A 14,043-nucleotide genomic window follows, 5' to 3' on the forward strand; every position below is an offset into this window, starting at 1 on the left:
CAGAAGATTTTGAGCTGATTTCCTTCACTCTGTTCAGGTTGCTCATTATAAAACAACCAAGCGCCTGATTAGCAAACCAGAACAACAAACATTCAAAGCGGAGCAGAGCTGAATTAAAGGTGTCATCTGGTGCCAAAGCGCTAAAGGAAGCCAAATATGGCGAAGCATGCCAAACAATCACATTTGTTTCATTTACATGTTACATGTGTCATATTGACAAATCACTGGAAATGCACATGGCTTGAATCTGAATACATTTATTTGCCATTTCAGTAGCTAATGCTTGATGAATGGTTAATTACACATCCAAACATTTTTTTTCTCACACACATCATCAAAATAATACATGGAGACATATGCCAGGCTTCTAACAAATATTGTGCAAATAGAAAAACACTTATTTAAGTCTGTGGAACGGTTTGGCAACAGCAAATATTTTGCATTTAGAGCTGGTGAAAAGCCAGAAACCTTAGTAAGAATGGAGTAATTTGGTAGTTTTGAAAAAGAAGCCTATTTTGCAACACAACACAGGCTCATTGGAAATATATGCTTTATTGTATATTGCTGTGAAACTGAAAAACCTGCTTAAACGTATGTTTAGCCACACTTAAACATGCATTAAACAGTGAATTATGATCCATAAAATAAATAATAAAAACATTTCTGGAATGGTCAGTTTTCTCAGTTGCTCACTTTGTATGGTTCCACAAGAGAGGTAAAGCAATGTAAAATCAAGGTAAAACTATGCTGTTAAAATGTCTGTTTGCTTTTAAAAACACTATTAGGGAAGGGTTTAGGTAAGTGGTTTGCTAGGTGATTTATACAAGAAGGATGTGTATCTGAAACAAAACAAAATGCATCCTAATTTCAGATTCACAAAAATGGTATCATTATGTTATCATCCGAAACATAACCGGAGGAATGTATTTTACATTTCGCAAAAATGTAGCCTGACGCATGCATTTCCAATGAGACTGGCATGCCATTTTAGTAGCTAAAAAAATGTGATCACTAATGCTGGTTTAATACTATGATGTGTTATTATTAGCTATTAGCAAAGTTCCAAGCGAAACCTTTCAAAACACACTGATGTAGGTAAATAGACGTTAAACATCTTTCTAGGACAGCACCAATAAGGATTTTAGAGCCGATACCAATAAATCTTTAGATTTGGAGGCTGATAACCGATATATTAGCAAATAAATATAAGTATTTAAAAATGTTATATTTTTGTAGAGTGATCAACTAATTTTATTTTAAAAACGACATAAAAGTGATCTTAGAATAATCTACTCAAAGTAAAAAAGCAATAATGTCAAAATTGCAAGGCAATTATATAGACCTATATTCATGATTTCGCATAAATCAGCATGGCAAAAATAAATTTTTTGTTCACCAAAACAAATTATTAATGTATCAATAAGAAATATTACAACCCAAATTCAAAAGAATTACAAATGGAAATGTACGGTATACACATTATTTGAAGGTGTCCTTGTAACAACATTATTACATGCATTGATAAATAAGTGTTAAGCAAAATGTGATGATTTTATTAAACAAAATGTGGTATAGGGTAAGTAATAGGTTTGGTTTTTGGTTAGAGCAAGTCATTATTGTTTTAAGCAGTAAATGCATTTAAAATGTTGGAAAACATTGTGAATTAAAGGGCTTTATTTTGATGATCCATGCGCAAAGTCCAAACCGCAGGGCGCAAATGCATTAAGGGTGTGTCAGAATCCACTTTTGCTATTTTAAGGACGGAAAAATCTGCCTTGCGTCGTGGTGCATGGTCTAACAGGGTTGAGCTTATTCTCTTAATGAGTTATAGGGGTGTTCTGAGAATAAACCAATCAGAGCCTCATCTCCCCTTCCCTTTAAGAGTCAGTTGTGTCACGCCATAGCGCATTTGTTATTTACATGACAGACTTTGCAAGTGGAAAAACTGAGCACTTCACTAAAGAGAAAACAGTTAAACAGAGCATCTACAGGCGAGAATGAGAGATGAGCCTCCTTGTTCTTTTCTTTTACTTTCACTCTCGTGGATAGGGAAACTTCTTGTACGCACAGACATCCATTAGCCTATACATAATTAATTTAGTTTGTTAAGAACAAAGATTTGTTTCAAAACTTTCTCTAAAATCAGCTTTAATTTCCAGCAAACGAATGAATAAACAATAATAACGAAGTTTATTAAAAAAAAAACTGAGTTATTACTAAATACACATGCTGTGCCCCATATGGTCTAAAACCTGACAGGTTGGCAAATCTAAGCTTGTTTTAAATAAAACAAATAAAAATACTATATAATAAATAACACTGCTAATAATAATAACATTATACAAAAGCAAATTGTTATGAATAAACTAAAAAAGCCTTCCGAGATGAAGAAGCCATGAAAGTATGGTTTTTATATTTATGCAGGCTAGAAAATAATAATTTTTGTAATATTTTGATCCTTTAATTCTTTTTCATATGTAAAGATATGTGTGTATTGCTGTACATACTGTGTGCATTAAGCAGTGTGTAAGCGAGGCGCACGACTATCACGCTCTGCGCACAACTATCACGCTCTGCGCTGGACTATAGACTGACTTTGATCTGGTCTATTTTGCATTCTATTATAGTTCCTCAAAATAGCAACACGCCAGCAATGCACCTCAACATGCCTCCTTTTTTTAGACCAGAAAGCCTATGGGCGCACATGAGTGCAAATGCATTTGCTATTTAAACAGCGTGGTGCAAAACATCAAAATGACTCTTGTGCAAAGCTGAAACTAGCAAACAACAATTGTGTCGTGCCTTGCACCGGGTGTATGATTGGGCCCAAAGTGTAACAGATTTTTCTCATTCTCTCTGGTTTAACACAATTATTACAATACAGTAATAACAATTTGTATATTGTTTTTGTATACACATGTCAAAAGATGAGACATTCAATGTGGGTGTTCCCATCAAATAAAACATACAATAATGATTCTATATACATAGGAAGCACATTTAATTTAATTTAAGTCTCTAAATAATTTTTTTTTGTTATTAAACAAAAATGCAGGTGATTTTTTTATATATAGAAATAAAAATATGGGTGAAATTCTGTATTATATATTGATGATGGAATAATAAGTAAAACCTAGTGGTTTGGAGATATAGTGGTATCTATTATTATACTGTTATTTTAGTGTGCGTCTTCTGTAAATTATGGCATGAGTGTAGAACATATATTATTATTTTTTACTTTAGAAAAATAAAAGCAGAACACATTCTAGTGACATTTTTTTGTGTTTGTTTTAAATTGGAGGTTGAAATATGACTCATGGCACGCTCCTGACACAAATTCACACCGTCATCTCATCACTGCTAAATTGCTGTTAACGAAGATCACGCATGCACCATTCACTTTAACACTCATGCATCCTAATACGACAGTTAGATTTTACTTAGTGTTTCAGAAAATCTGAACTCTAGACACAGCAAATCATCTCCAATCTCTCTTATTAAAAAATGTGGTCCAGTTTCTACAGCAAAGGCATCCAAACTTGCTCCTGGACAAGCACTGTGCTACAAAGTTGAGCTCCAACACACTTTCCTTGAAGCTAAGCGCATGTTTGGACACCCCTATACAAAACAGATGCTCTCATAAATAATTTAATCAAACTAAAATACTCAAGAATAATGAATCCCAATTTAGTATTGTTTTACTATAAATATGCACAGTCACTTTCTTGAATATCTTATTTCATTCATTACAGTGCAAAAATGAATGTTTGAGATGTAACAGAAATGTAAAAAAGGCAGAAAAAATAATTTAAAAAGGAGTAAAAAAAGATGAGGTGGGAAAAAAGAGGTGTGAGAGAGAATTTGTGAATGTGTAAAGCGAGAGTTTTTTCAGTCCAGAGGCACCTCTCTCAGATTTGCTGGGTCAGTTGTAGCTGTGGCCTGTTTGGACTCTCTCATCTTATCTAGGCCAAACAGCAGGTCCAGTTGAGTCACGGGCCTGAGCTGCCTGCTGTCCACATGCCTGAGGACAAACCAGAGGACACGGTGACAAATTCAGGGACATGAGGCTCACTGGATTTTAGCGTATAATATATTCACTCCTATATTTACACAGTAGAGCTGCACTACTAAACTGAGAATCACATTTTTGAGGATTTTATTTGTTTAAAACAGAGATCACGATTTTCTGATGATTCTACATAGACACAAAACTTGTTTACTAGAGGTTCCGAATAATATTTTGCAATATAATTTTACAATATATTTGAGGGGATAGCCAAAAATACATTGTATGAGTAAAATTTAAGTAATAATAAATAATAATGAAATGTAATCTTCCATCTTCCAAGACATTTAGTAAATTGTACATACAGTGTATCAACACTGAATTAGAAAAATGTGTTGCTGAAAACCATATAAATCGCTTAAAAGGACATTTTTTAGAAAGTTTTTAACTCTCAGATTCCATATTATCAAATAGTTTTGTCTTGGCCAAATATTGTCCTGTCGTAAAACCCTATACCTCAATGTTAAGCTTTCAGACTGCTGTACTGGTTATGACTGGTCCACAGTTATACACATACATAATTTTTTTAAATATCACATTTAATAGATGAGTCAAGCGCTAACATATAAAAACTTCACATTCAATGTGTGTTGTCACTAATAGGTAGGTGCACACAGATTCTGTGCGTGCAGAATTCTGCAGATTTTAGCCCATCATTGATTCTGTTTATTTACTTGTGTAAATGTGTGTAAACTTATATTTATTCAGTTTTTAAATTATTCCAGTAATATTATTGACCAATATAAAAATATACACGATTTATGTACAATACAGTTTGTAAAGTCATATTTTCTGTCTTTTAGTAGAGATATTATATAAAAGACTTGGTTTGTTTACCAAATAAAGTAGATAACTGGATTTGCATTGTAAAAATTTAATAAAAGTTAAAGAGGTATTACTTTTTATTTCATATATTAAGGTTTTAGTTATCATACTCCTAAAATAATTCCGCTAAATCCACAGATTTTTAACACAAATCTGCACAGAAATAGCAAAAAATGTCCGCAGATTCCGTCTGGCTTTACTTATGGGTCAATCTACTGTACATGTATATCACAACTATTAATAGTTATCCCAGTACTTCAGTGACAATATGGATGCATGCAGTGTTCAAATTATTTTACAAACACCTATTTGACAAGAAAACACTCTTGTGAACACTCACGGTGTCCATTGGTGCTTTAGACCTGTAGTTTCAAACTGTTAAATGAATTTTTTTTTCCACATAGACTGATTGGTGCGATTATGCATTCACAATGGTATGAACCAAATAGACATGGTCAAATTTATATTTACATTATCTATTATTTTAATTATTAATATTATTATTTAAAATACAGATCAGAGCGAACTATTTCTCATTTTTAAAGGGCTGACCCCCCATACATTTTGTTTTCATGTCTTTCAGGGGAATGTGTATGTGCGTGTAATATAAAATATATTAGACATACTCTTCCTCTTCGTCCAGTTGGAACTGTTGTGCGATCTGTTTCATCTGCTGTTTGCGGACATAGTCTCTGACACGGTACATGGCGGCGTCCCTGCACAGCTCTTTCAGATCACTGCCGGAGTAGCCCTCGCTTTGACTCGCGATTTCCTTCAGGTTAATTGCATTACTTAGCTGATAAAAAAAAAACAAAACAAAGTAGAATGAAGTAATTTATGCAAATACTAATTTTCTAAGTTTGTCCCCATGATTTCTATTAAACGAGGACCATTAAATTGTCAATAATCAATATTTATATATATATATATATATATATATATATATATATATATATATATATATATATATATATATATATATATTCAATGTTGATTTCAAATATCTATTCATGTATTTATTTTATTTTATCATTTTGAAGGTACATATTTATTTACAGTCTTCATAAAAACTAAACATTCTATTTCTATTGCTAGTAATAAAAATATTTTCTATGCTCTTATATACTTTATATTTATTAAATGATCCTCATAAAATGATAATAAATATGACTGTTTTCAAAGTTCATATAAAATCTTTAAAGTAATATATAGCATATTTGTATGATCATGTGATACATTGCATATTTCACATTATTACAGGTATTTTGGCATATACTTTGAGATGAAATGCATGCATGCTTAAGCATAAGTGATTACTTTTTAAAATAGTTATGACTCCAGCACTTTTAGAACCTTTATGTTGTATAACCTTTTAAAACAAATGTATAATTTAGGAATGATAGCAAAAACGTATTAATTTCTGTTATTTAACGTTAATCCGCTTGTTAAGTGTGCATCACGTGAAGCAGCGTTTGGGTCCAAGCGGTATATCAAACTGTATGAGGAGACTCAACAAATGGTAATAAACGTTTACAAAGCGATGTATCACTTTTGAAAATCAGGATCACAATATATCCATGCCTAATATTAGATGGCCATAAAGTGATACAATTTTCATAATTTGTTTAAGTATTGGTGTCTGAGATGCAGATAAAGTCAGAGACTGTTGTGTACACCATGATTTTAAATAAAATTCACTTTAATGTATGATATTACTAAAAAGTAGTCATAAACGAATATTTCCTCAATTGAAACGAGTAGCGGTCCAGAAACAGTATTCTATACATCATGACATAACAAGCGGATATAAGCAGTACATTTAAACAGACTATTTTTTTGTGAATGAACTGCAGTTCAGATAAAGAAGCGATTAATGCCTTACATTTTCACCAGACAGGATGAGTCTAAGGATTTCTTCTCTTTGAGCTGCATTCTGAAAATGGACCAAAGACAACATCTTACCTTCATAAAGACATGCAATTAACAAAAACAGTGTGCAAAACGTGTGTACTTTCTGCAGACTCACAGGCAGGCCTACATGAAAGGCAGTAGGCATTCTGCGCAGTATTGCGGCATCCACATCCTGTGGTCTGTTAGTGGCTCCCATCACCATTACCTGCACATTGACATTTCATTACACTTTCGATTTCTTTCACATAGGAAATTCAAGATACGATACGATGCTCTCTGAAACCTACTGTACAGTTGAATACAAAATTATTAACCCTCCTGTGATTTTTTTTTTTCAAACATCTCCCAAATGAAGTTTTACAAATTTTTCTACAGTATTTCCAATAATGAGCAACGCAGTGGCGCAGTAAGTAGTGCTGTCGCCTCACAGCAAGAAGGTTGCTGGGTCGCTGGTTCGAACCTTGGGTCAGTTGGCGTTTCTGTAAGGAGTTTGCATGTTCTCCCTGCGTTCGCGTGGGTTTCCTCCGGGTGCTCCGGTTTCCCCCACAGTCCAAAGACATGCGGTACAGTTGAATGGGGTGGGCTAAATTGTCCGTAGTGTATAAGTGTGCGTGTGTGTGTGGATGTTTCCCAGAGATGGGTTGCGGCTGGAAAGGCATCCGCTGCGTAAAAACGTGCTGGATAAGTTGGCGGTTCATTCCGCTGTGGCGACCCTGGATTAATAAAGGGACTAAGCCGACAAAAAAATTAATGAATGAATGAATATTTCCAACAATATTTTGTCTTCTGGAGAAAGTCTTATTTGTTTTATTTTGGCAAGAATAAAATCAGTTTTTAATATTTATAAAACTATTGTAAAGTAAAATTTATAAGCCCCTTTAAGCAATATTTTTTCATCGTCTACAAAACAAACTGCTGTTATGCAATGATTTGCCTAATTAACCTAGTTAAGCCTTTAAATTGAACTTTAAGCTGAATACTAGTATCTTAAAAAAAAAAAATAAAAATCTAGTAAAATATTACGTGCTGTCATCATGGCCAAGTAAGAGAAATACGTTATTAGAAATTAGTTTTTTAATTATATTGCTTAGAAATATGTTGGAAAATATCTTCTTTCCGTTAAACAGAAATTGTGGATAAAAAATATACAGGGGGGCTAATACATCAGGAGGGCTGATGATTCTGAATTTAACTGTATACTGTATGTGCATCTGTTACCTGGCTGTTTTCTCCTGTGTCAAGTCCATCCCACAGACTCATGAACTGGGCCTTCATCATAGCAGTGGCTTCATGGTCCATACTGGAACGATTTCTCAGGAATGAATCTGAAGAAAGAGAAAGATTTGATCGATTTATTATTCATAAATGCATATTGTGAAATCAATCCAAAAAGCTGAAGAAATGTCAGTTTGTCTGCCTCAGTCTTTCTATCTATCTACTGTATCTGTCTGTGTTTGACTGTCTATTTATTATCAATTATCTATCGATTATACTGGATATAAAATATTTCAATCACATATTTTAAAATAATATTAATACTTAATACAGTTACATAAAGTAATATATAATTCTTTCCACACTTTTTGTACTTTATCCATTTTAGCGTTTGTAATTTAATCTGTGGCAACGGTCAGCCTCAATAGCCTTTTGAGTAATGCACTGACATTTAGTATCCTGAGGTCGAATCTTGACTTGCGGACTTTCCTAATCCCTCTTTCGGTCCAACTTCACTTCCTGTCTAACTGCTGTCAAATCACATTAATGCCAGAAAACACCAATAAGTAAATAAATAAATAAATGCATAATCTGTGGTAGCAGCTTGAAAAGAAACTTAGCTAATTAAAATAATAATGAACTTTTACTGCGGTTTCAGCTTGCACCGTATGATAAAATGCCTGAGAGACTCTGTGTGCAGCGTTCGCATTCTTCTGTTTCACAGATGATGGGTCACAGTACAGTATTATTCAAATGCCATCAGCATTGAAAATACAGTGCTTAGAAAACACTGCCATCATTATGCAAATACACATGTACCACATTTTCCATAAAACCCATGAATATAAAACACCTGCATAACCCATAGTGATTACAGACAAGTTTATTTCTGTAGTGGTGCAGAGCGAAATTATTCAGCATGTTAAACAAGCTGGCATTGTAATATCTTTCCTATCTGTCTGGCATCTCTAAGCATCTTTCACACTCTTTTAGAGCATATTCGGTAGTTACCTATTTCATCAAGGAAAATGATGCATGGCTGAATCTTGACAGCCAATGAGAAAACAGCAGCGGTCAACTTCTGCGATTCGCCGTACCACTTGTCAGTCAAAGTGGAGGCCTGTAGATTAATAAAGCGGCATCCAGATGCTTTTGCTGTTGCTTTGGCAATTAATGTCTTTCCACATCCTGGGGGTCCATACAATAGTACACCTGGGAATCAAAAATGTAAAAAAATATTTATATAAAATAATAATAATAGAGATGATGATGAAAGGTTTTGATTCACTTCAAATAATACTTTTTAGTCGCTATCTGGCCTTTCAAAGCCTTTCTACACCTCCCTTTCTTCAAGTGTTCAATAATTTTCCCTCTGCCATTTCATCTTATTAGACATAACTTAATTTGTAAACTAATTAGTTTTGTTGTCTTTGCATATATAGATTTCTTAGGTTGTTACCAACATCCGGTACAGATTTTCAAGTCAACAGCAGGTTTTCCGAATAAAATTGTGTTGAAAGTATTAAAAATACTTATTTCCCCCTGTTTTATTTATTTACAGTAGTCAACATTTGAAGTGAATCAAAACCTTTCATCAAAGTTGCCTTAGGACAAATTTGAAGACTTTTTTGATTCAAGTTTCCTGGACTTGAAACTGTTTTGACATACAAAAGGTTATAGACATCCTGCTGCTACATAAATAGGTAGATATAAATGTGTAAATGTGTTTCTTTACAGAGTTTCATTGTTTTCATCAAACATGTACCCCTCTCTACAAACATGCTCTCACCAGACCCTCAAGAAATGCCATTTTCAAAACCAATTCAAACACAATAAACACTATATCTAGCTTTACATGCATTATTAAGAGAAAGCTTGCAATTCAAGCTATAATGCAGCTTTTCTTATTTTTTTGTGTATAAATACAAAAAATAAATAAATAAATAAATAAACAAATACAGTTGAAGTCAGAATTATTAGCCCCCCTGTTAATGTTTCCCCCAATTTCTGTTTAATAGAGAGAAGATTTTTTTCAAAACATTTCTAAACATAATAGTTTTTATAACTCATTTCTTTAAACTGATTTATTTTATCTTTGCCATGATGACAGTAAATAATATTTTACTAAATATTTTTCAAGACACTTCTATACAGCTTAAAGTGACATTTAAAGGCTTGACTAGGTTAATTAGGTTAACTAGGCAGGTTAGGGTAATTAGGCAAGTTATTGTATAATGATGGTTTGTTCTGTAGACTATCTAAAAATATATTTTTAGAATAAAATATAAAATATATATATACTATCTAAAAATAAATTTTGATGAATTAATATTAAAGGGGCTAATAATTTGACATTAAAATGGTTTTAAAAATTAATAACTGCTTTTATTCTGGCCAAACTAAAACAAACAAGTCTTTCTCCAGAAGAAAAAAAATATTATCAGACATACTGTGAAAATGTCTTTGCTCTGTTAAACATCATTTGGAAAATATTTATAAAAGAAAAAAAAAAAAAATAAATGAGGGGCTAATAACTCTAACTATATATATATATATATATATATATATATATATATATATATATATATATATATATATATATATATATATATATATATATATATTTTTTTTTTTTTTTTTCTGTGTGTTTTAAATAATAAATAATAATAGAAATAATAATTCTAAAAATAATAAATAATTTTCTAGTAAAGGTTTGATATTGGCCACACAAGTAAGCTTATTTGTTTTTATTTTATCAGTTGAAGTCTTTAACAGTTTAATAGTTACCCAAGTAATTATTTAATAGGTTTATAGCCTACTTTATACCTCAGTGTTGGGACTTTGAGTAACAAATTACTTTGCAAATTACAGGGGTTGCACCAGTGAGCACAGAAAATACAGAAATCTGTTTTTTTTTTTTTTTTTTTTTTGAAGAATCACATCCCTGATCAAGATTAAAATAAATATTGGTTTGAAAGTTTTTTGATGAATTAATATTAGTTTGACACAGATGTCATAAACAAGATGTCATGAATGCATCCCTCTGAACTACACTGTTTAAAAGTTGAGCAAGCAATCTTTGTAGTTGAAAGAGCAGAGATCAATAAGCTTCCATCATTTCAAAATTATATGTACAGGAAAGGTATCTTGATCAATGGCTTCTCCAATTTGCATATACAGTGTCAAGCAAAAATAAGCACACCCCTCAGAGATCTCTCTTTTAAATTCATATTTCTATACAGTATGTTTTACAATAATATATTTGTGCATGTACATCAGATTAGTGAGTACCAAAGCCAAAACTGGATCTAATATAACAAAAAACTTAAACAGGATAAACAAGGGGAAAGAGAAAGCTGTTTGTAGTTTGCTAGTTAACTCATTTGATTTTAAATTTAGTATATTTATATTGCTAAAGATGTCTGGTAGCCAAACTTTTATTTTAGTTAATATGACTGTTTAATATTTTGTGGCAATATTCACTGAGAAATGGATAAAAAGCAGTCATTTTTTAAGGGGGTGTACTCATTTATGCTGAACACTGTATCCTTTCTGTGAATTTGTGATTAAGTGTCCAGACTTATTATTATTAGTATTATTATTATTATTAATATTATTATTAATTTTTTTTCCTTGGAGTCATATCTCTTTAGAGAAAAATGGCAATGATATGCATGTCACTGCTCTTTCTGTATGCCAAGTTCTTTGTTTTCCTCAGGGTTACCAAGCCAGGTCAAGAGGTCATTGCTTCTCATGTGGACTGCTATGAGTGACCTGCATCTCTTACTATTTATTCTGTTGTAATTTACATTTCATTGTACGCTGTGAGATCCTACTCCCATAGTGTGTGTAATGTGCTGTACTGATAGCATGCTTGTTAAAACCAAACGTCTTTAAAGTAGATAAGCATTCTTTGTGTATTTCTGTGTGCGTGTTTTTCCTCTGTGGGAGACTAAAAGACTAAAGCTGAATCTCACCTCAGTGGTCACGCTGACCGCAAAAATGTCACCTGACCCTTGTTTGTTTTCGCCTAATTCATCATTTAGAAGATATGCTTCAGTTCTTGCATCTGAGTGTGGAGATTGTCTACATTTATGTGTGTTTTAGCCAATGAGAATTCTTTCTACTTAGATGTGTGACGTAGTCAGTGACCTTCTGTTGTAGAATAATTGTTGTTTTGTACACAGAGTGGCTTACGAACTCTGTGTGAGTGTTGAAGTTGGCATCTGCTGATGAAAGTGCAAACTATTTTCTTCAGTAAATATTTCTTTAATTAATTGTATCTCTGATATTTGTTCATCATACCGGGTCCTTGGGTTTAATTGTACATTCCTTTAAGTATAATTGCAAACATACTGAATTAAAAACAACCGTCTGTTAGTCTTTGGCTTCTAGAGTTTCATGACAGAACATTTTCACAGTTTCTACAACAGCTGGTAAAATGTTTTTGGCACGTTCATACTGCAGGAACTGGAAATGCTTTATGTTATAGGAACTTCTTTTGGGAGAACTTCCTTTTGGGAGATCTAACCCAGCACAATAAGAACTATCAGTAACGCAAGTAGCACAGTTCTTGGTCAAAATGATTGCACTAATCAAGCTAGGGATGTTCTGATACCCTTTTTCCATTCCCGATACCGGTTACTGAACCAATACCCCATTGTGTATCTGTAGAAACGGTTGTGTATAACAATACTACTAATAATACTAATATTAATACTGCTACTGTCTACTTCAGACTTATCTTTAATAAAACATGAACATATACAGACAGTGAACTAAAGTATTTTTATTAACTGACATTTTATTATCAGGCATTCAAGAGTAATTTTATTTACTGTACTTTACTGAAACAAGTTCAGCTAGAAATCAAAAACTGTAACTTAAAATTATACAAGTTTTACAGTAACTGTGTAAAATCAGTGAAAAGAATAAAGACATATAAAAAAATAACCTTTTTTTAAACTTAAAATTTAGACACATTTAAAAAAAAACAAGTAAAATAGTGTGTTAGCCTCTTCTTCGCTGCTCTAACAGTGGTTATTGTGGCAACAAAGCATAACTTCTTGTTTTTGCATTCTGAGCAGCAAAGAGCTGACTGGTTTGGAGTGTTAAGCAAAGTTAATGATCATACAGTATGTCTCATTTAAAAATATGGTATCAGATCGGTTTATGGTTTCAAATATTCACCAATGCCGATGCCAGAATTTTTGTGATAATGGAAAATATTTCCGATACTAGTTATGGCATCAAAACAACCCTAACTCAAGCACTTTTCATGTACATTTACAAACTTTTACCAGCACTTTACAAAAGTGGACAATTACATTTACTTCAATGCATACATGATATACAACAATAATTGTAACAGTATTCTATAGTAGTGTTGTAACATTGCTGGAATTCGCTACCAATCAATACTGAAATTGATGTATCAACTGATCTTTACAGCTTTTAAACTCTCCAGTGTCCCTGTATCTGTGTTTACACTCAGTAAACTGCGCTGATCTTCACAGCCAATCACAGTCACTTCCGATGAGTACATTAACACAACGGCAAATCAGCGCTGTTTAAGAATGTGCTCAACAGCGCTAAAATGTTAGCGGGAACGTTTTTCAAACTTCAGTATTCATTGGTACCGAATTCCAGTATCATGACAACCCTATAGTATAGTATAGTATAGTATAGTATAGTATAGTATAGTATAGTACACTAAGGAAAAGTTTTGAGGTGTTTGTCCCAAGCTCAAGACTGAACTATTGTCATTTACTCTCTTTATTTTATTTTATTTAAGTATTGAATTGTTATTTCCTATTCAGTAAGATAAATTATCATAAAACCAACAATTAAAATTGCAATCAGTTTCAAATAATTCAACCTTGAAAACATTACATTAAAATTCAAGGATTTTTAAGGATTTCCAGGACCCATATGAAACTGAAGTAAACACTAGCTACGTTTCCATCCACCTATTTTTATGCGCATTTTGGATATGTGCATAAAAAACTGTTGATGGAAATGCTAAG

The 14,043-nt window shown here is 32.5% G+C and overlaps 1 protein-coding gene across 2 annotated transcripts in view; it reads right to left on the reverse strand.

Moving 5' to 3' along the window:
• Positions 1 to 241: 241 nt before the first annotated feature.
• atad1a (ATPase family AAA domain containing 1a) overlaps positions 242 to 14,043 on the reverse strand; it is an 82,487-nt gene continuing 68,685 nt past the window's right edge. The window contains exons 6-11 of one of the 2 annotated variants that reach the window (XM_073949945.1): positions 9,029 to 9,229; positions 8,021 to 8,127; positions 6,918 to 7,007; positions 6,774 to 6,824; positions 5,518 to 5,687; positions 242 to 4,021 (exon numbers count right to left, since the gene is read on the reverse strand). In XM_073949945.1, coding sequence (XP_073806046.1) covers positions 3,889 to 4,021; positions 5,518 to 5,687; positions 6,774 to 6,824; positions 6,918 to 7,007; positions 8,021 to 8,127; positions 9,029 to 9,229 — 752 coding nt within the window. In that variant the 3' untranslated portion in view covers positions 242 to 3,888. 2 annotated transcript variants of the gene reach the window in all.

This window comes from Danio rerio, chromosome 5 (assembly GCF_049306965.1).
Source record: "Danio rerio strain Tuebingen ecotype United States chromosome 5, GRCz12tu, whole genome shotgun sequence".
Classification (NCBI taxonomy): Eukaryota; Metazoa; Chordata; class Actinopteri; order Cypriniformes; family Danionidae; genus Danio; species Danio rerio.